This window comes from Euprymna scolopes, chromosome 8 (assembly GCF_053919585.1).
Source record: "Euprymna scolopes isolate OS-2025 chromosome 8, ASM5391958v1, whole genome shotgun sequence".
In the NCBI taxonomy this organism is placed as follows: domain Eukaryota; kingdom Metazoa; phylum Mollusca; class Cephalopoda; order Sepiida; family Sepiolidae; genus Euprymna; species Euprymna scolopes.
Window position 1 is genome coordinate 32,156,574 of NC_136489.1, and position 24,179 is coordinate 32,180,752.

Here is a 24,179-nt window from a genome sequence, read left to right on the forward strand (position 1 = left end):
ATATATTCTGAAGATTATATATGTACATTTATGTGAATTTATGCATTTACTATTTAACGCATATTCATATATATGCTTATAGGTCGAGTGAGAAATCGCATATACATTTATATACATGTATGATCTTATATAGCCATATATCCTCATACTCATATATGTATATATCTTCTCTCTATCTATCTAGCTATATAGATATTTTGTGTGTGTGATGTGTATGTTTGTACGTGTTTACAGTATATATGTATAATAAATGAGTGTGTGTTTTGTCTATGTTTACATATACATGCATATATATATAAAATATGTATTTTACATATTATGTGCAAGTGTACTTATTTCTCTGTCATAATGAAATGTAAAATAATTTTCATATTCAATTACGAACAGTAGATGTATGGGTATCACAGGAAATAGCACAGGTAGACTTAAAGAATAGTTTGCAGATACCTATTTGCCTGCTCGTATAGGCAAATTCATTTTCCTGGCTGAAGTCTTTTCACCTAAGCCAGCAATACCAACAACTAAACAAAAATATAAACAAAAATCAAAGAATAAACTCGGACGAACATAGGTCAGGTCATTTGTAAACAGGGGCGAAGTTTAAAATACATTAGTATGACAACAACAGTCTGTAATTGTGACCAGGGACTTCCAGCTTGTAAGGGCACACTTGGTCAATAAACAGCAACTAATGTACGGTTAACGTAGACGTCACGTAAATCGTTTTTATTTCGGTAGAAGCAGCAGTTGACATTATCAGAACCTGTTTGTGATGAATTTCTTTTTTTAAAGATTGGTCCAAAAGAGGTAGGTTTGAGTTCCCAATTAAAAGCGACTTTTGTAAAAAAAAAAAAAAGAAAAAAAAAGAAGGCTACTAACAAGAAGAAACATGCATGCGCACAAGTATACACACATCTATAGGAAACAATAACATCACGGGCACACATACATCAACAGCTTCATTTACTTAACGCAGATGTTTATATAATGACGTATGCGTACATACGATGTGGCCAACTCTATCTCACACAAATTTTCATTTTGTATGGGCAATTTTTTTACGGTAATAAGTATATGATTATTTTTTGACATTTTCATTTGTATTTTTTTCTTCTTTTTCCAGAGTGTGGATTCATGCTAGTGAATCAATGACGTCACTCTCCAATGCACTTGAGGGAGGTTCCGACCTGAAAAAAAAGGAAGTTAAATAAAGAAAATAATAAATGAATAAATAAATGAATAAATAAATGAATAAATAAAAGAATCAGCAAATATTTAGTTCAGAATTCTTTAGATGAAGGGAAATTATTTGGATTATTCGTACTATTCCGTATAACTTTTCGGCTGATGTTACCCCAACTTTCCTCAGCTGTGTTTTGTCAAACACGGCAATCTTTATGTAAAACTCAGGAACCCAATCGGAATTTCGAACCTAATGCTTTATTCTTTCAAATAAGTCACTTTTCTCTCGTTCAATCAGTTATGACAATACAAACTATGGCGCAACGGATAAAAGTGCATGTTATAGTGACAGATTATACAAAGAATACGAGGCCGTATTCACCTAGACATGTTGAACCGGCTTCCCTACAAAGAGGAGTTACAGATTCACAATTCATGATCCTCAGTCATATGTATGTCACAATCAGTGGGGACGACGATGTTAGATTTTTGCAGTTTTTGCAGGTAGATGTAACGCCCTTCTAAGTACAGCACCGGCTATTCCCAAATAGTTGGAAGTCTTACATCAACCAGATTAAATATTGCTTGAATTTAGTGGACGAACGAGAACCGTTGTATCCACATGTTTTTGGCGGATGATATCGCTATTCCCCCCTGTGCAGGTTGAATCGATTATCCCTGGAGGAGGAAGTTTCCTGGGAATAATAAGTTCACAAGCGACCCTTAATCGCATATATATCCCAGTTTGAGAAGATGACGACGTTCGGTTGTGCATTTCTTGAAGGAAGGTGTTGACGTACTCTTACATACAGCGTCTAGACTTTTCCAAACAGTCACTCATCTGGTACTGAATAGTCTCAACATTGCTTTACTTCGGTGATCTAATGAGAACCGGTGTGTCAGCGTGATGATGCTATATATTAGTCTCACGCATAGGGCAAATACTAGTGTTTTCTTAACTACTTTATTAATTTTTTAGATGAAAACTGTGAGCATAGACTGTAGATAGGTATTTTTGCTGTTGACGATTATTAAAGGTTTTCTTTGCGATATTAGAACGTTACGTTATTATTATTGTCGATCTGTTCAGTGTAATGTTCAGAGACAAACAATTGGCACTTAGTTTCTTTATCAGCCTCGGTACACATGACGCCATGCGTCATTTCGACTGTCGGCTCGCTGACACACTCTACTTTCCTAACCTTCTATGATATCTCTTACTGTTTCTTCAAATAAATTACTGAATCCCAATTTGCAGGTATGGCATAGACACATAGTATTTTGTATGTCAATTTGAAAATATGCAGTGTCCTTATCATAATTAGTACACTAGTTTTTAATTTTTTTTATTACATTTTCATCCCAAACAAGGCACATTGCCACTTTGGTGTAGGGGGCTACTATCAGGGGCTAACAACTACTGGGGTACTATGTAGGGATTTGTGAAGCAAAATGTCGGTTCACGGTACTCTAGAACTTCTGCACTTCAGTACAGTTGGGGAAGCAGGGACCTGGAATGGAATTCCAAAGTCTATCGGTTCTTGGGAAGAGACTACTGGAGTAGAAAGATCTTTTACATCTAAGGATCTCTACTCTGTGGGGGGGATTTAGCTACCTGTCGAGTTTATCGAGGACGCTTAGGTCGTAGGGGCACAAGTGCTTGCAGTTCGTTAGAGACTTCGCCATTAAAATACGTGTAGAACAGGCAGAGGGATGCAACATTTCGTCGATAGGACAGAGGCTGAAGCTTAGATGCCAGTTCAGGGCCTATCAGATTGGCGACTCTCCTTTGAACCTTGTCTAGGAGCGAGAGACTAGTAGCAAATGCACCAGCCCAAATATAACAGCAATACTCCATACATTGGCGAATGGTGGCCTTATAGACATACAGGATACTTTCGGGTGTTAGTAGTTTTCTAGCAGGATAGAAACAGCCTACCTTCTTTGCAGCGGCCCTGGCAATGCTTTCAATTTAATTGTTCCAACTCATGTTTTCTGTGAACATTAGGCCAAGGAGTTTGAAAGATGTACTCTCAGATAAAGAGTCATTGGCCATTGCTATTGGTGGTAGAGAAGGTTTCTTCTAATTATTGAAGGAACAAGTTTAGTCTTGGCGGCATTGAACGTGGCCATCCATTTTTGTCCCCATTCAACTATAGATTGGAGGTCATCCTCTAGTGTTTCTGCCATTTCTTTAGATATTTGTTCATTTGTTTTCCTGTTGTACCTGTTATAGAGTGTGGTGTCATCAGCATATATACCCATCTCATAGGAAATTTTGTCGGCGAGGTCATTTATGAATATTAGGATTAATAGATGTCCAAGGATAGACCCTTGGGCCACTCCCGCATTTATTATTATTAATTAATACTATTTCTCTGTGATTGCCTAGACTCTTGACTAGACTCAAAAATCAACTTTCTTCTGAAAATAACAAGTAATACATCGTAGATGACCTTGAATCTTATACATAATCTATACTGTTATATAAGACAACAAAAGATATCCGTAGTTGTTACTGTGAAATTTAATTTACTATGAAATATGAACAATTTATGACAACATATTTTTGACAACATTATTTGTTACAGTTTAAAACAATATTTCAGTAAAAACTTTAAAAAGCTTGAGAATTTGAAGCAGAATGCCCGTTTTCCTAATTTTATTTGCTGGCACCAAGAAAATTATATCCGTATTATGCAAATAAATTTTAAAAAATCAAATCGAGATTTATTCAGTTAAAACAGATAGACACACGCATGCATGCATATATATATATATATATATATGTGTGTGTGTGTGTGTGTGTGTGTGTGTCTATGTGTTTAAACATATCTTAATATATATATATATATATATATATGTGTGTGTGTGTGTGTGTAAATGTGCACTCATGTATATAAACATATACACACATATATTACTTATAGATCTACTTTCAAGTTTAAAACTAATCGATAATATATTTTTCATTTTCAACACAAAATCACATAAAAAATAAAAGAATTCATACATTCCAATGACCAGGGTTATTCATTTTCAAAAAATCCATAGACCTGACAGACATTTTTGTACGCCCACGAAAAACTAATTATTTAATTATACGAGAGCAGTTCTTAAATTTTAATTTATGTAACTTTCGGAAGAACCCACCCCCATACGCTATTCTTTTCTATCGTAAATTTCTTATAACGTGACTAGCTAAAGTTCAGAATAAAATCACGCTTTCTTTTAACGGTTAATTTAAGAAAAAAATCTTTTTGAACGCTGTTAACTTAAATTTCCTCATTTCAGTTTACATTTTGGAATCGGCCGTGTTTTTGTTGAGATAAGTGTTTTCAATTTTAATCATACTTTTTATTTTTAGATTCAAATATTAATAACTCCATTTTATTTCAGTATTTATATTCATGTATTTCTGTTTTATTAAATGCTACCTTTTTTCTCGTCCATAAATGTTAATTTATCTACCAAGTTGATTGCAAAAATAGATTACGAATTTGTACTCATTCTTAGTTCGTGAGAGGGGAATCTATCACCATAGTTTCCCTTAAACACGTCCGTCGGACTTTTAAGTAGAATACTTAATAGTTTTTTTTTAATGGAGAGTAGAAAACGCATTGTGGATGCGTTATCGGCAGCTCCTGTTACTCTCGCTTCTTCTTATTTGTCCCTCAGTCCTCATTTTTTAATGAGTGATTTTTCTGACAAAGGGAGAAGAAAAAGCTGTTTTCTAGGTTGGCAGTATTTTGCGCGAACAGTTGGCAGAGATGGCGGAAATTTTCTGTTTCTATGTCTATCCTTGTAGCCATGTCACTAGTAAGGGTGCTGGAGGTAAACGTTTTGTCTGGGCTGACGTTATCCGCCTGATAGTCAGGGACCCGAACCTTGGATTAACCACTAAGGAGGCTGTCCTATCAGCAGGTGCAAAGTACTGGAGCTGCTGTATTGCCATTTGGTGAATGGATTCCGGACCATGCAGTAGCTTCTGGTGGGGCCTCTCGATGCCATACTAGTGGGTAATTGTTACGGCTTTACCTTATCATTAGCTACAAATAATAAAAAAAATTCTTCGTTTCTTTTTCTCTCTTAGTTTCCCCTCTCTGTCCTGCTCTAAGTAAATCTGACGATCTAGTCCACAAATTCCAAAAATTCATTATGACAAGTTTCAAGAAAAAATACACAATTAAACCCGGTTCTCCAACTTCCAACGTAGACCCCTACTACCATGTCTCCTTCTCCAACATCAGGGGTCTACGTTCTAACCTTCCAGAGGTTGAAACCCAATTACAGGAGACTAAACCAGACCTTTTATTTTTAAGTGAAACTGGCATTGGACAGGCTATTTCCCTAGAAAAGTTCACAATTAAAGGATACTCCAACTTAACTTCTAAATCTGACCCCCAAGATCGCCATGGGCATGGAATTTGTGCCTATATTAGGGATAACTTTCCATGTGGTAGGGACATCACCCGGGAAGATCCTAACTTACCCTATATGTGCTTCCGGGTTGCTTTAGCTCACACTAAGGCATTTATATTTACTCTCTATCGCCCCCATAACAGCGGAGTTACTATCTTTCAAAGCATATCTAAGAAAATTGACCAAGTCCTATCTGCTTATCATTCAGCTAAAATTCACGTATGTGGTGACTTCAATGTTCAAAACGTCGAATGGTTGACCCACTCTAACAAGACCGATGATGAGGGAAGGTTCTGTCATGATTTCTCCATTGCCTACGACCTCACTCAGATTGTTCAGGAACCCACCCGTGTGCCCGACAATGATGGCCAGTATGCGAGCCTACTAGACCTTTTTCTCACAACTTGCCCTGAACTATGTTCAGTTTCTGTTCTGTCGCCTCTTGGCTCTTCCGACCACTCTGTTGTATCAATTAAGATAAAAATGAAATGTAATAAGTCCCCAGACGTACTTCTCCATCGTACAGTATATCGATACACTAAGGCTGACTATGATAGCTTCCGTATATTTATATCTGATCTACCTCTGCATTCCATGTTTAAAAAGGATGTGTCCTCTATAGTATTAGACCTGACGGAATGGTTAATTGTAGGTATTGACCGTTTCATACCCTCGAAAAAGTTTCAGCAAAAACCTAATAGCCAGCCATGGTTCTCTCCAGAATGTGCTGCTGCCATTGCGCACAGAAATCACTTTTTCCACTGTTTCCAACGTAATAGATGTATGAAAACTAAAGCCGCTTTCAGGACTGCCAGCAACCATTGTAAGAAAGTAATAAAGAATGCAAGAGAGTTGTATGCTCAATCTGTTAAGTCCAAAGTAGCTGAGCAGCGGCTTGGTTCCCACCAGTTTTGGCAAATAGCAAACAGAATCATGAACAGAAGCGTGTGCTCCATCCCAACTATTATCAATGGACCTGAGGTAATCTCATCAGCATCAGACAAAGCCAAACTCTTTGTCAAGAACTTTGCAGCTAATTCTACCCTTTGCGATCAAGGCTGCCAACCCCCAATATTTCCTCCTGTATCAGAAAATACTCTATGTGATATACGTATATCTGTACGTGATGTTGCCAAGCTAATCAAAAACCTTGATTCCAGTAAAGCAACTGGCCCTGACGGTATTCCAATTATAGTACTCAAAAAACTTCCACCTGAACTAGCGCCCATACTTACAAAACTGTTTAAACGTTGTCTTAAGGAGAATAGTTTCCCATCTCCCTGGAAAATTTCATCAGTATTCCCTGTATTTAAGAATTCAGGTGATCGCTCATCCCCCTCTCAATACAGGCCAATAAGTCTCCTGTGCGTCATGAGTAAGTTGCTGGAATCTGTGTTAAATACAGAAGTAATCAACCATCTCAACAAAAATAACCTTCTTGGTGACACTCAATATGGTTTCCGTTCTGCTAGATCTACAGCAGATGTGCTTACAGTTATATCTCATAGGATTAGCAAATCTCTCGACGGAGGCAACCTTTCTAGGGCAATTGCTCTTGACATATCTAAGGCCTTTGATAGGGTATGGCATAAAGGTTTACTTCATAGGATCTCTAGCTATGGTATTGCTGGAAATGTCTTCTCAATTATTAAATCATTTCTTTCTGATAGGTTCATAAGAGTAGTAGTTTAGGGGCAAAAATCTGAAGCTCACAGTATTAATGCCAGTGTCCCTCAGGGGTCCATCCTGGGCCCAACTCTTTTCCTGATCTACATTAATGATCTTCCAAATCACATCCTTACATCATTTGTAGACATCTATGCTGACGACACTACCATTTATGGTAGCACATCTAAGACAGTAAACGACCAAGTTCTCTCCAATTCTCTCTCCTCTGATCTTGAGCACGTAGTACAATGGGGTAAAGAATGGCTGGTTACTTTTAATGCATCTAAAACCAAGCTTCTCTCTTTACATCATCAACATTCTTATCCACATCTGACATCAATTGAAATGAATGGCTCTCGTGTTCAGGAGGCCTCAAGTTTTGACAAACTTCTTGGCTTGACCATTACTCCTGATCTTAAATAGAACACGTACATCAAATCTGTTGCCAAGGCCGCTGGAAAAATGGTGGGATCTTTCTATCGATCCAGTAGATATCTCACTGCTGATGCTATTCTCTATCTATATAAGAGCCAGGTACGTCCAAGGATGGAATACTGTTGCCACATCTGGACAGGAGCTGCTAGAAAGGACTTGGCCTGCCTTGATAGAGTTCAAAATAGACTTCGTAGCCTCGTAGGAGATGTCCTTTTCTCTTCCTTGCAACCTCTATCTCACAGAAGAGATGTTGCGAGTTTGTCTCTGATATATCGTTATTTTCATGGAAAGTGTTCGACTGAGCTTCAATCTATGGTCCCCCCCTCGCCAAACTTTCACAAGAAACACTCGATTAGCTGTAAACACTATCAATAATTTCCCCACTCTTTATCTGTGCCTAAACCTAAACGTAGATTCCATGAACAAAGCTTCTTTCTTAGAACTGCACGCCTGTGGAATTTTCTTCTGTTTTCCTGCTTTCCGGCTGACTACAATATGGTTGTCTTCAAATCTAACGTAAATAAGTTCTTGATGAGCCGTTCCATATAAGTTATCAAATTTACCAACTTTTCATTACTAATGATTACTATATTGCCCAATTTCTACTGTATACTCTTTAACCCTTATCCTTGAGTGGCCTCTTGGCCTTGATAATGTGGTGATGCCTATGTAATATATATATATATATATATATATATATATATATATATATATATATATATATACATGTTTCAGAAGTTTTTATTTCGGTTTCGATTCAAGCTAATGCACCCAAGTCATATGGATATATTTTTTTATTTTTCAAATTATATAGCATATAAAAATCGATAGAACATTTACTCTATAATAATATATACAAAATCTGCAAGAATTAAAATATATTTATATATTTATATTTAAAAGTATTTATCTAAGCTAGCAATGCCCAGTCGTAAAGTACGCTTAATACTTTACGACTGGGCATTGCCGCGGCGTTCGTGCTAGCTTAGATAAATACTTTTGCAGTTTTAACAAAAAAGCTACAATAATATTAGTGTCTCCATTTACAAAGAAAGAAGAGATGTTGCGAGTTTGTCTCTGATGTATCGTTATTTTCATGGAAAGTGTTCGACTGAGCTTCAATCTATGGTCCCCCCTCGCCAAACTTTCACAAGAAACACTCGTCTAGCTGTAAACACTATCAATAATTCCCCCCACTCTTTGTCTGTGCCTAAACCTAAACCTAGATTCCATGAACAAAGCTTTTTTCTTAGAACTGCACGCCTGTGGAATTGTCTTCCGTTTTCGTGCTTTCCGGCTGACTGCAATATGCTTGTCTTCAAGTCTAACGTAAATAAGTTCTTGATGAGCCGTTCCATATAAGTTATCAACTTTACCAACTTTTCATTACTAATGATTACTATAATGTCCAATTTCTACTGTACACTCTTTAACCCTTATCCTTGAGTGGCCTCTTGGCCTTGATAATGTGGTGATGCCTATGTAAAAAAAAAAAAAGTTCCAAAACATTTGTCTTAATTCAAACAGTTGACCAACAACGAAGACGGGAGTGATAACATAAAACTCTAGCGTCTTTTTATATCCCAGAATTTATTCTTCTCCATGATCACCATCATTCTCAATGTTCAGGAATTCCATGACGCATCTCTGTTACCGACGCACAAGCATGATAGCAAAGTTCACATGAAGTCTCGCATCGTCAATATGTACAAAAGAGATGAAAATGTAAGATAATCCATGCATGTTATATTATTATAACAATGCAATTTAGAGTAACTTCTAATCAATTCGAGCGGAATCAAAAAGAGTACCATTACTTTTGGAAATAGCTTCATATATCTTAGACTTTCCATGCGTGCGACTTTTCAAAATTGATAATTATTTGTAGACAAAATATCTGGACTTCTTCAGAATTGCACATTTTAGATAGCTATTAACTTGGTTATTCTTGTGAAGACTAAGAAGAGCTTCAAGTATATTGATCTTTTAAAAAGTTCATAAAAAAGCGGTCATTGAAATCTAGAATGTCATTGTTTATATATATATATATATATATATATATATATATATGCATACATATATATATACATACGTATAAATTATATTAATATTATATTTGTATATATATTTTATATTTGGTATATATATATTTTGTATATTTATTTTATAAATACATAATTATATATGTATGTATATAATTATATATGTCTCTCTCTCTCTCTCTCTCTCTCTCTCTCTCTCTCTCTCTCGGACAGTCCGTCGATTTCGACGATGATGCGGAGGTCGGTTAGTATCCATGTCGAAGGTGCGGTGTGAGTCCGATCGGAACTCTGAAACCGCGGCCGCAAATGTAACACCTGATGGCAGGAAATCCGGGTAGTGGCGCCCTCTTCAGCAAGAGCACGACCATCATACCCCAATCGTATGAGTGCAGAGATCTCGCCGTGGCTTCCAGTCCATCAAAGCTGCCGGTACTCCCTCACTCCATCGTCACAGGACTTTCACCTCTCTCCCAGCTAAGGCAAAGTAGGAATAAGCAGCTTGCCCAGTACTGCTAGCAGCCTCTCCGCTGAAACAAAAGTGCAGAGGCAAATATGGGTCAGGACAGTCTGCACACATGCAATCAGCCGCATCCGATGGCTGAGGCTAATCCTAGTCGAGTTGCACATCACCCTTGTTGACCGCGTCGGCACTGCGGTGTTGGTTCATCCGCTGCGCAAGCCGTTGGGATTCCTTCCTCATCAGCCAAGAACATCGTTGACCAGACTTAGATTTTTGTGACCCTAAATAGGGGAGGGGACTAGTGGGTACTACAGCTTGCCCAAGGGTGATCCAGCACTGCAACGACTAAGAGGTAGTAACATTCTCCCCACAACCCTGGAGCTCCCGCATCAGGGCCCCATTTCCGGATGTTTGTCTTCGTGTTGACTCACGTATATAATCCGTCATGTCTCAAAGTGCTACGTATCTCATTATTAAACAGAACAGTCTTGATATTTAAACGTTGTTTTTATGCAACACGAAAAAAAATCTAATTTGCATACGAATGGCGATAATTCTCCTTACGCTCGCGTGGCAGTTGAGGAAAAATTCAGCGGCGTATTGCCATTTTTTTGCATTAAGAATCTGGACTCTCCGAAGTACACATAGCCATTTCCGAGGTACGTCATTTTCTAATTTAGTTCAAATGATCTTTTTTTTTACATATGCATTTGAAGAATCTCTCCGAATAATAGGGATTGAGAAAAACTCGGAAAAACAATCAATAACAATCATCAACTGAGGTTGTGATATTAATCAACTCGGGCTGAGGATGAGTAGCACATTTGAAACAATCGTCCCACTTATTATTACCAGTTCGAAAAAACTAAGAATGTAACGTAAAAAAATAAAACAGAGACGATTAGATATTACAATCCGTATAGTAGCATCTAATAGAAATTACAAATAATTAAGAAAAATGATACATTACCTGCAGCGTGCCTCGACTGCGCCTCATTTCTGTCGCGTGTGCAACAGAGAGAGGGACGCACATATCGGGCGAATTCTGGATGGACGGATGCACAGTGGATAGAGCTGGGTTGGACAGTAATTTCTGGAATCAATCAAAACGAAGTAGCCAGCAGATACCATAACGGACAAGGCTGCAATCAATCACGGACACGTTTTTTTTTCTTTTGTTAGTCATAGACGTATCAGTAGCAGTAATATTAGTAAAAATACAAACCGTGTTACATAATGTAATTAGTAGTATTAGTAGTAGAATTTTTTTTTTAGAAAAGTAATTGCAAGTTTTAAAAGAAAGATATTGTCTGTCGAAGAATTTGACAACGTTGCGTTCTGGTTCCAGGCTATAAATGCTGCTCCTGCCGCTGTTGTCGCCTTGGTTACTGAGAAATTGAGCCAAGGTTTTTGTTGTTGTTATTCGTATCGACTGTTCAATTGTTGAATCATTTTTTGAACGTGTGGTCGACTTGCAGAAGGCCACACACTTGGTATCGCGGACTGTCTTTAATCAGTGTACAGCTGATTGACTGCAACGAGAAAGAAGCAAAAATGGCGACCATTGTTAGACATCTTGCATTACAATAAAAAGACAGTTCATTTTAACACATTAAATTCATGCGTATCTATATTTATAATTATCAGGTTGAGACACTATGCACTTATTAAAAAATGTTCATGTTATATATTTGAGAAATAAAGAGGCTATACACATAATTTTTACACTTTATTGTGAGGAACAAATATTTCACACAGAGTTACATCTCAAGACTTATTTATATATGTTGATGCATCATAGAACAAATAAGATGTTAGCAAGTTTCAAAAGAAATTGTTAGACGATTCATCAAATCTAGCAGCTCAATTCTCTACTTCCAATAGAGTAATTACTCAGTAATACATGCTATATTATAGATTTTAAAAATAGGTTTATTACTATCCTATGAACAGTATAGTGAAATCAATTGAATTTATATAAACTTTAACCATCGAATTAAATTATGACTTTTATAAAAAAGGCATGACCAATGTTGAAATATGAAAGCCGATATTTGTTCCATTTTATTCAAGCAAAATAACAAAAAAACCCGCATAACTTTCAAGTAATAAATCAAATAAGTAAGTCAATAATCTTAATCATTTCATTAACATGCTCACTTATTATTTTCGCATTATTAAAACTATATATTTAACTATAAAATAAATCAAGAACAAGTTAGAATCAACGAGATGTCTTAAATAAGTTTCCAGACTTTTTCTTATTTCCACTTTTATTGATAGTACACACATGAAACTCTAGTCCCTTCGAAGTAATCTCCTTCAGCCACAATGCATTTGTTGTAAGGTTCCAACAACTTCTGGAAGGCCCCATGGAAGTCCCCGTATGTGAGCGGGTCAATTGCCCTCCTCACAGTTTCTTTCATCCTCCCAATAGTATCAGTCGATCTTTCATCGCAGGTCATCAAAGCATTAAATATTGTGCGATCTTAATTAATCAGCTCGACCATCTCCTTGCTGTTATGACAACATCTTTGTTTTGATCTACTTTGAGCACCTTTAAGACAAACTTCGCGCAAATCTTCTTCATGTTCAGTCGCTCGTGTATAATTGTGTGCAAAGTTCTCACACTGACATCAAACTGTGCATTTATTGTATCTATAGACACACGACGATCCTTATCTATAGAATTCTTTATTTGGCCAATGAATTCTTGTGTTCTGACTTCCTTACTTTTCCCACACATCTCATCCTCGATCACAGACTCCCTGTCGTTCTGGAATCTCTTATGAAACTCCAAAATTGATGCTCGATTTATGCACGATGGCCCAAAAGCAGTCTGAAGAATTCCATATACTTTTGTGGCATTTTTCCAAGTTTCAAACTGGATTTTACTGCATAATGTTTTTCTTAAGTGTCCTCACGTCAACATTGCATTTATGAAATTCACCAGCTGTGACAATCAGGCCTCGTTAGTGTGTATTCCAATTCCTGCTGTAACTGTTTATTTAAATATGAAATCATAAAAATTAGCGAGTAATCTTATAATATGCATAACAATAACACACTGAATTTCCAAAAGTTTACGACAATTTTAAATGCCTTTGCATAAAAAGTTTTGAAACTTAATAAAGGTAGTTTGTATGCACACATAAAGAAATATCAACATCCTGTTATTCCTTTTTACAGATTTCAAATTCATGTTATGATAATTTTAAATATGTTTATTTTTAAATGGCTATGCAGCCAGCTAGTTTCGAAAACAAAATATCTCGTGATGCAAACAACTATCTTACTTATAAACCATCCTATGTATATAATTTAATGTTAATTTCAGTGTTACGTAACCAGTAGATAAGAGTTTTTTCGGTTAAATATTTATCTATATACTCGCAGACACATCTACTGTTTTATTTATATAGATAACCTATTTACAAAAAAAAAAAAAAGAAAAAAGAAGGATAAATATTCATCTTTTTTATAAACATGTTACTTGCAACCGTCTTAGTATAATACGTTTTCTTTTGTATTGTCCTTTAGTGATATTTTATCATGGGTTTATGAAACTAAATTAGCACATAAAATATTGTGGCTACAGCTATGCTGCTTTGCAAATCATAAATTCCTCTTTCTTAAACATTGTGCAATAAATATAATCTTATTTGTCCCGTACAATCTAGCAATTGCCAAACCTTCCCCATTGTTGCTATGTTTTATTCATTTGATTGTTTTAAAACTAATTCCACTGAATATATCTTGGTAGACTTGCTGCATTTTAAAATCATGGTAACTACACACGATCAAGCACAACAAAAAAAAACAACTAAAAATGAAAATAATAAAAAAGAAAAGAGGAAACGAATAGAGAAAGAGATAGGCTATGATGAAAAGGAAAATGAGAGAGCAGTAGAGAGCAAGTACCTATTATTACATCGCGACATATTTTGAGATTTTTTTTTTTCGAATTAATATATTATCGTCGATTGAAGCATTTTATAATATTAAACTATTGCTTCTATTTTATTTGAAAATGAATCTACTCACATATGTAGCAACGTTGGATCATAGTGCTTTTAACTCTTGTTTAATTCCTTGTTATAGAACAGTTAACAACCCATTCAGGGACTCTTTCAAATCCTAAATTAATCATAGTACTCTTGTGGATATTTGATACACTACCCTGTTATCATATCGTTCGAGTATTCATAGAATGCCAATATTCACCGTTTGTATTATTATCGTTATATACTTGTTATAGTTTTATTAAGCTCATGTTTTAGTTATCTCTTTCTCCGGCATCATGCTTAGTAAAGCAAGACATCATAAATTAATGGTATTATTATAAAACTAAACCTCATCTTAAATCAAAATTCTAAAAAGATTGCTCATATCGAATATACCATACAATGTACAAATCGTACACATAAATACTATCAAAACCAATTAATACAATGAAAATACTAAATTGTTCATCTTTCCTCAGAGAAAAATTATTTGGAAACAGGGGGTAGTTTGTGACCTCTACCTACCCATTCATAAACCCTTCCAAATTCTATATTAATAGAGAGCCAAGTACTCCTGTGGATATTGAATACACTGCCGATATCGAAAAGACAAGTAAGTCTGACTTACGTCAGTACTTTTCTGTATCCTGCTCCGTTTTCAATATCTTTAAACATATATTGTGTTCCGAGTTACCTTTTCGTATTCCCAACCTGGGTTCACATCAATTCTATGACCATAAATCCTCCTGAACTTCTTCGCAACGAAAACAAGTCTGGCATGAATTTAACAGATTAAAAAAAAAATTAGAAAAGAAATGGAAGTTAAAAAATGAAAATAAAGATAATTAGAATGAAGAATAGAAACGAAAAGGAAAAATTACAAAATGAAGGAGAATAGAGGGAGGCGTATCTATTATTGCATAATCTTTTGTTACAAAAATACGACACAATTTTACAAAAAAAGAGAGTAAAACAATTAGGAATACATAAACAATAATCTATTTTCTGTCAGCATTCTTCAATACATTTTACGTGGCATCGTCCATCTATGAATATACACTGAAATCTTCTGATGTTTCGAAAATATGGTGTACCGAATGTATCTTTTTCGAATAATTTTGTTGTAACGTTTAAAGTATTATATAACATTATACCTTTCTGTTCGTTTTGCCTATCCATTTATTTTCTCCCATACGATGCACCGTAGTCGGGAGATTTGATCCTTTTTCTCTTAGTTTTTCTATAATTTCTTAAACAAAAAGTCGTCTTTAATTCGTTTCCACGTTCGTATAAACTTTAATGCTACACGAATATAAAATAAACCTAAAAGAATCTGTCGCAGTCCCAAATGAATAAAAGAAGAGAAAATGGCAAAAAAGTACAATTTATGATATTAAACTTCTTTCAATTGATATCTATCATGCTAAAATTGTCACTTTAAAATTGCTACGTCGAGTAAACATTATCCCAAGGTGTCTTTCTACAAACGGCGAACTTTTGAACAAATATCTCATTTTCTTTTTTGGTTACATTTTTATTTTGTAATTCTGATACCAATGTTCGATCGATACGTTCGTATTAAAACAAAATAATATGCGGAAACGAAATTGAGTTTTACTTGTATAATCTTTTTTTTTTCAACGAAACAACATTCTTCAAATATTTTCAGCCATCGTTTTCCCTTATGGTGGTCTGTTATATATTCTACATTTTTTGTTGTAAATTTGATTATTGTTCTTTTTTTTGTATTATCTGTTGAGAAGCGATTCCTATACAAGTTGTACAAAATGTATCTCTTTTCTGTAACCTTGCCAAAGTTGAGAATAAATAAAATATGAATCTCTGCCACATTCTTCTTTTTTCCCAAAAGTTCTTGCAAAAAGCATGTCTGTGAACACATATGTTCAGTTTTAATCTTTAATCTCTACATGTGCCTTGACATTATATAAGCGATGGTAAATCCTACACTATAGGAGAAATATGATATTGTTGCTTTACAGGATAATTTACACACACACACACGTATATATGCTTGGTACACGGATTATTGTTTTAAAATAGCATAGTATTATATAAGATCTCTTTAGCCTAAAATAATAACCATAATTATTTCAAAACTCGTTTATACTATCGTAATACTCGTAATAGTATCCCGTGTTTTTTTTTACAAAATTTAAACACTAAACAAAACAGTATAAATATATGGATACATGTAGATCAATGACACGTATAAATAATTAAACATATAAACGATTACCCACTAGGAAAAACATACAAAAAATACTCCTCAATGTAGATATTGAGATATGTGCTCGCTAATAAAAATATATTAATACAACTTTCATTGAAAACATAAAGGCAGCCATTAAATCAAACATGTCAACAATTACTCGTTAATGAAAATATATAAATACTTACTCACAAATAAAACATACAAACAATTACTTATTAATAAAAAAAACATACAAACAATTACTCATTTATAAAACCGTATAAACCACTGCTCCTTGATAAAATTATAAAAAAACAATCACTCACTCATAAAACATACAATTATTTATTAATAAAAGCGCATAAACAATTACGGACAAACAAAACATACAAACATTTACCCATTAATAAAAACATACAAACAATTATTCATTAATAAAAACATATAAAGAAGTACTCATTAATAAATACCATTTAAATAAAATACTCATTAAAATAAAACATACAACACATCCAATTTCAGTTGTGGGAGTTTTTTTTATTTTAATCATTATCTACTATAAACCATCATTTTGTCTTATGTAGCAAAATTGCTATTTATTTATGGTCTATTGTTATATCTTAACAAACATCAAGCTTCTGATTAAAAAAAATGATTTGTATACATACAGAATAAAAATATACATAAAGCGTACATTTTCACCAATCTATACATATACATACAACCAATTACTTATTAATAAAAACATACAAACAAGCTGGTGGCTGACTAAAATCAATTAAATAACCTCTCTCACATGCGCAGCGTAGCACCCAACACCTAGTAAATTACCCCCCACACCCTAACGCCGCTCAGTCTTTAAATAAAAATAAGAATTTAACATATTGAACTATCAGACCATGCCAAAACACATCATCCCTGTTTTCAGATTTAACCTATCCAGCAACAAATTCATTCTAACTCTTCTTAATATGCATGACTAATGTAGCCTCCGTATAAATACACATTATATACTCAGAATAACTCTATTAAATTATTCCCAATACGCCTTTTGGGCTACTTTTACTAATCAAACCTTTTTCTCCTCCATTTAAAGCCAAAATTAAAATTTACATTAAACCAGCACTCCTATCCCCCCCTGACTTCAATCCTGACACAGGAAAATATTATCTACGTATCCCTCATATATAATTTAACATCTTCCTACAAATAGAACACATTAATTGCCATCTTCTTAAAGACTTTAACATGTAAAAACTTGTCCAATAATTAAGAATGCTTCTGGCACGCTCAAACCAGCGATATTCTTAATCAAATTAATAAAACCAGGGCTATTAACAAATACATCTATCCCAATCACAAACGGCCTTTAAGTCTAAATATCTGTTCCCCCTCCACTATCTAAAGTAGAACTAAACTTTAACGTCCATCGCCTTCCTTCCCAACTTACCTCTAGCACAATCTTTAAACCCTACACTACACAACTCTTTTGACCTACTTCCCACCAGCTTTTGACTAATCATCTCTGTGTCAACTTGATGCTTTGACTTGTCTACATCGGAGACCTACTTCTACAAATACCACGTTCTTCACTCATCTCGCTTTTTACATAGGCAAAAAAAGACATAGGAAATACCTGCACGATTTATCAAGAATAACCAAATTCCGAGAATTAAAAATGCGGAAACGCCAAATCCTTAAAGAAATGTAAATCCTCTACCTTCTATATTTTCATCCAAACTCGATCAACCCCCCAAAAAATAATGTGCAGATATTGTAAAACTAACAGTAAAGCGCTCCTTTCAATCACTATCTAAAATGTGCAAAGACAATTTCCGCACAAAGAAACATATATATATATATATATATATATATATATATATATATATATATATATATATATAATTTTGAGGATGCTATTTTTCCAAAGTAGGTAACCAGTGAAATATAACGAGGTTAATACCAAAGTGCTCAATACGGAAGTAGAGCAGTTACATTTTCAATTTGTCTTTACATAAGCAGTAATTTGTTGCTACACAATCATGAGCATATTCCGGTATTCTAGTATTTATTAAGAGACCTCTTCAGGGAACAAAGCTTATTTACGAAAGCGGAATTTTTAATGAACACTGAAAATCAACTTTCAGCAAAAGAACGCTTTTTTCCCTTTTAAACGGGTCATAAGGGGGGGAAGGTTCAGCTGTGCAGAGAACAGGATTGATTGGGCGCGAATTTGTTAGTTTATTTATTTTCCTATTTGTTTATTTAGTTATTATCTCGTGTGTTTATTCATTCGTTTTATGTTGGTGTTGGGGTAAGGTTCGAGGAGCAGGGTTGCCCTCTGTCTGTCTGAGCCTTCAAAGGTGAGTGTGTCTTAAATTCCTTTATTTATTACTTGTTTTAAGTTAATATTCCTATTTGTCTCTGCTAAATGATTAAGATTTAGCCGGATCTGGTGACTATTCTTTGGGCTTCTAGTGAACGGTGAAGGGGAGGGAAGGGTGTGAGAGGCGTAAGAAAGAAAGCAAAGAAGAGAGGAGGGGGAGATCTAATGGGGAAGAAAGAAAGAGGGTAAAGAAGAAGGAAGAGAGAAGAAAGATATAAGGGGAAAGAGGGGTTGTATCATTTGGTAGATTTATTTTCTGTCACTTTAACAAAATCAGTTTTTTTATTCTTTTTATCTTTTTATTTTATTTTTTTCATTTTTATTAGACCACTCTTATATTTATTCCTATTTCATTTGTTCATTTAGTATTGACTCTTTAATGGGTGTATTTGTAAATGTGTGATTAAATCTTTTCATAATGATAGTAAATGCAAAACTCAGAACATATATCATTATCAAACTTATGATAGTTAAATGCAGTCATTTTTTATGGCAGCGATAATAGTTATTCAGCTAGAAGGCTGATTAAGAATTCCTCCCAGTTATTTGCTACTAATTAGCACTGATATAACTTTACTGTGAGTTATATTAAGGTTTTTCCCTTGCATACAGACGTCGCAGTTAAAGTTTTTTGAGATTTGTATTTTAATTCCATCAACTACAGTCGGAAACATTTTGATGTCAGGAATATTGCAGTGTCCAAGAATTTTATGCCATATCTGTAGATCAGGGCAGGCGGTTTTCGATGTGACTACGCTATTTCAATAATAGTGTCTTCCATTTTCTTTAATGTCGAATACAGTTCCATTCGAGTATACCAGTTTTGATTTATTGGGGCTAAAGTTTATATTTGCACCTTGTTTTGTGGCAGCTTGTACAGAAAATATATTTTGTTTAAGTTTTAGGATTTTCTAGAATACAGAAACATAGTTCACCTTTATTGATCTTTAGCGAGATTTTAGCATCGCTTCTTTTCAAAACGGTATCATTGACTCGACTCCCGTCAGCTGGTTCTACAAAATGATTTTGTGGCTTAAAATTGGGGTCAAAACTGATAAAATCAGATTCCTTTGTAATCACGTGTGCTCTGGCCCCACAATCGACAACAAAATTATTATTGTTTGTTGAAGCACTAAACGTACACGAAAATAAAAATATATGTTCGCTAACTAAACCCTTTACATTTTTAATGTAGCCGCCATTTTGAGTCCTGTATCTACATTAGAAACTCTTGTGATTAGGTCGTCCACAATTATAGCGAATAATTTCTGTACTTTCTTAGGAGAAAAATTGTTTTTGGCAAAGTTGCGGTTTTTATTGCTGGCATGGTTATAATTTAATTTTCGTGTTTTTATGTGTGTATTTTTAAATTTCATGATATTTGTGGATTCGTTTTTTTCTGTGATCATTTTTTCAGTTTCTTCGTAAAAAGTCATGGGTTTTCTTTCTGGGTTATCACGGTTGTAAATGGCTTGAAATCACTCGGTAATCCCTTAAGGACCATGGAAATTAACAGACTGTCACTTATAACTTCACCAGACATTTTTAAAGAATTTGTAGTCGTTTCGGTTCTTATAATATAATCAGTAATAGTTTCGGCTTCCATTCGTTTTAGAGAGGTCAGTTCAGTGCATAAAGAAATAATTGTGGGGTTTCTTTTCGATAAATAATGCTCTTTCAATATGTTCAATGCTTTGCAGCCATCGTCAAGGGCTTCTCTCATTACCAGTGACAGACTTCGTTCATCTAAATGCTGTATTAATTCCACAAAGAGAGTTGCATTCTTTTCAATTAAGTTGGGGTCGTTTCTGTTTTCAGGTTGTGTTTGAAGTACTTTGTTTAGCTTTTGGATTCGTAGATATCCTAGAAATTTAACTTGCCACAATTCGAATTTTGATTCAGATCCATCGAAATAAAGACGCACGTTGGGAGCATAACCTCTAGAAGTGTAAGCCATGTTTAGTTTCAGAACAGTTTCCGATGTTTCATTGTTCTAAACAAGTCTTGAGAGGTGACTAGTTTGCAGTAAACAGAACAGTTTCCGATGGTTCGTTGTTCTAAACAAGTCTTGAGAGGTGACTAGTTTGCAGTAGACAGAACAGTTTCCGATGGTTCATTGTTCTAAACAAGTCTTGAGAGGTGACTAGTTTGCAGTAGACAGAACAGTTTCCGATGGTTCGTTGTTCTAAACAAGTCTTGAGAGGTGACTAGTTAGCAGTAGACATAACAGTTTCCGATGGTTCGTTGTTCTAAACAAGTCTTGAGAGGTGACTAGTTAGCAGTAGACATAACAGTTTCCGATGGTTCGTTGTTCTAAACAAGTCTTGAGAGGTGACTAGTTAGCAGTAGACAGAACAGTTTCCGATGGTTCATTGTTCTAAACAAGTCTTGAGAGGTGACTAGTTTGCAGTAGACAGAACAGTTTCCGATGGTTCGTTGTTCTAAACAAGTCTTGAGAGGTGACTAGTTAGCAGTAGACATAACAGTTTCCGATGGTTCATTGTTCTAAACAAGTCTTGAGAGGTGACTAGTTTGCAGTAGACAGAACAGTTTCCGATGGTTCGTTGTTCTAAACAAGTCTTGAGAGGTGACTAGTTTGCAGTAGACAGAACAGTTTCCGATGGTTCGTTGTTCTAAACAAGTCTTGAGAGGTGACTAGTTAGCAGTAGACATAACAGTTTCCGATGGTTCGTTGTTACACGTAAGTCCTGAGAGGTCTTTGGAAGGTTTTTAATTCTTCAGGGAGACTAGCCCCCTCCTCACCAAACATGTCTGGTGAGGGGGCCAGTTTAGTCGCCGATGACCCGATGAGGCAGGTAATACTGGATTACATGGTGCCAGTAACACATGACATGACCTGACACATACATACCTACATACATACATTTAACCAGACAGGTGAGATTTATATTATAGACTAGCTGAGGTGTCCTGCGTTGCCCGGGTGTTTGGAAGTGTGTGTTGATCAAAAGAAAAGTGGTAGTAAGTAGGCAGACAGGCAGGCTCGAACCCGTACCGCGGGGGAGGAAAAGTACGTGAAAAAACGTGATGTCTTTGTTGTTGCGCCCATCGCCAAAGCGGAAGTGGCGAATGTTTAAATTAAGGCTAGTCACTCGAACAGAAGGAATGACTTTCGAAAATATCGGCGAAAAAGCGACCCGCCCCTGTAAGAACGTGCCGAATTGAGGGCGAAGGAATTGATATTCTTTACCAATGTTTTGCTATTTGTCGTCCGAATAGTCGAGCTTCAAAACGACACCAATCCCATGAAAATCCGTCGCTTCTATCGAAAGTTTTATGCAGACACACTTACATACATACACACAAACATTTAAACAGACAGGTGATATTTATATTATAGAAGATAACCGCATGCCCTTTAGAAGTATTATATATAATATTACTCGATAATTATATTTTAACAACTATTTACTATTTTTGTCATTTAATCCATTTTACTATACCATCTGTATCCTCTATCTGACCCAATAAAAATCTTAGTATACTGCTCTCCGTATAATTCATCCCCTCACTTTAATTATCATAATATTACGCCTAATAACATATATATCTTCTATTTGCTGTTGTAGTCTGAGATACCCTTGTTAAAAATTACCAGCTTAGCATAAACCACATATATCATGTAAAACTTTCTATAGCTACAACACATCTACACATAAGGTTTTAAAAGAACCCTTAAATTTACGTTATGTTCTACCCGAGAGCTTAAATGCACAAACTGTCCACATACATTAAACGCACTATGATAAACATGCTATCCACTTACATTGTATAGAGCAGACTATACTCCTCCTTTATCACAGAGATCAATATAGTAACCCAAAAAATCTCAATAATTTATTTCGCTCCTTCAGAAACTATTGCTAGACGTCGCATTCACATTATGTTACCAAGCTTCTCGTCTAGTCTTCTCATGAGAAGCATCAGGCTTCGAAATACCATGATATAAAGAGTTCTTTTTTACTCAAATACCCTAATTGATGTATACCCATATTAAATAAATGAACCGCTCTCTCTCTCTCTCTCTCTCTCTCTCTCTCTCTCTATATATATATATATATATATATATACACACATACACACACATATATATGTATATATACATGATGATGATTTCAACGTCTTGTCAGACGAGTGCCACTCCCTCAGACATTTAAAATCCATGAGCCCAAATATCTGAGGGAGTATCTATACAAATACGATGTTACAGAATCTTAGCTTTGTACGACAGCTAAGTCTCTCCCTCGGGTAAAAATGTTGAGATCCAGCAACAAGCAAGAGCAAGATAGCCAGCAACAAGTTAAACTGCAGACCAGCTTAATGCGGGTATTGGTCTCCCGCTTTCTGGGTTTTTTAAATCAGAGATTTGCTTCTCCTAGAAAGGTTGCCTTCACCACGGCTTACAGGAGCCCTCTCTACCCCAATACACATATACACACACACACACAAATATACACGGTGCTAGTTGGCCGTTGACCCAGAAAAAGAGTTCATTCGCCCTTATATATACACACACATACATACACACACACACACGCACATATATATATATATATATATATATATATATATATATATATATATATATATATATATAGTAATTTATAAAATATATATGGCGATTAAGCTACACTGAATATTCGGCGTTTCATCCACTCCAGGACTCCTCAGGCTTATATTTGGAGACAAGGGTTATTTAAAAGCACGGAATTTTTCTGTTTCACTATTTTGGTTTTTACCTTCTCTAATCTCCGAATAACGTTTTTTGCGTTTTTCCACAAAATTGTTTCGGTTGGATCCATAAGTTTCTTTAGCGACCGCTTTCGATAGGAATACTTCCATCATCCTCAGGCATATTACGTTATAAAAATTATGTTTTAATTATATATATATATATATATATATATATATATATATATGTGTGTTTTGTCATGGTTATGTGGTGGCTAATTACGAGTTAATTTTTTTATATAAATATATACATATTTAAAATTTACAATTTACTATCCTAGGCATTTTAGAATATTTCGACTGCACTCGTAATTAACACTATTTATCTGAGGCTTCTTTGTGCTAATATATAATGCTTCAAGTATTTTGAATCTATTAATGTTATTTTGAATCGATTAATATTAGTTTCGCAAGACTTTAGTATTCTCAACCATGATTCTTCAAAATTCAGAATGATCGCAGTCATGTTTCCAAAATGTTGCGATATTGAACTAGAGTCAGAGAGGTGGAGAGTTAGTCTTTGCAACAACGAGGTTGTAGAATAGCCTATATAGTTATCAGTATTAGAGATACACCTTCCAAATGGGCAGTAAAATTGGTAACTACATTGTTTTTT

At 35.0% G+C, this 24,179-nt stretch overlaps 1 protein-coding gene across 1 annotated transcript in view; it reads right to left on the reverse strand.

Moving 5' to 3' along the window:
* Positions 1-1,051: 1,051 nt before the first annotated feature.
* The window catches only part of LOC145283519 (carbonic anhydrase-related protein 10-like), a 1,064,961-nt gene continuing 1,041,833 nt past the window's right edge, over positions 1,052-24,179 (reverse strand). Inside the window, exons 8-9 of the mRNA XM_080132363.1 lie at positions 11,180-11,741; positions 1,052-1,187 (exon numbers count right to left, since the gene is read on the reverse strand). Coding sequence (XP_079988489.1) covers positions 11,719-11,741 — 23 coding nt within the window. The 3' untranslated portion in view covers positions 1,052-1,187; positions 11,180-11,718. The remainder of the gene's footprint in view (positions 1,188-11,179; positions 11,742-24,179) is intronic.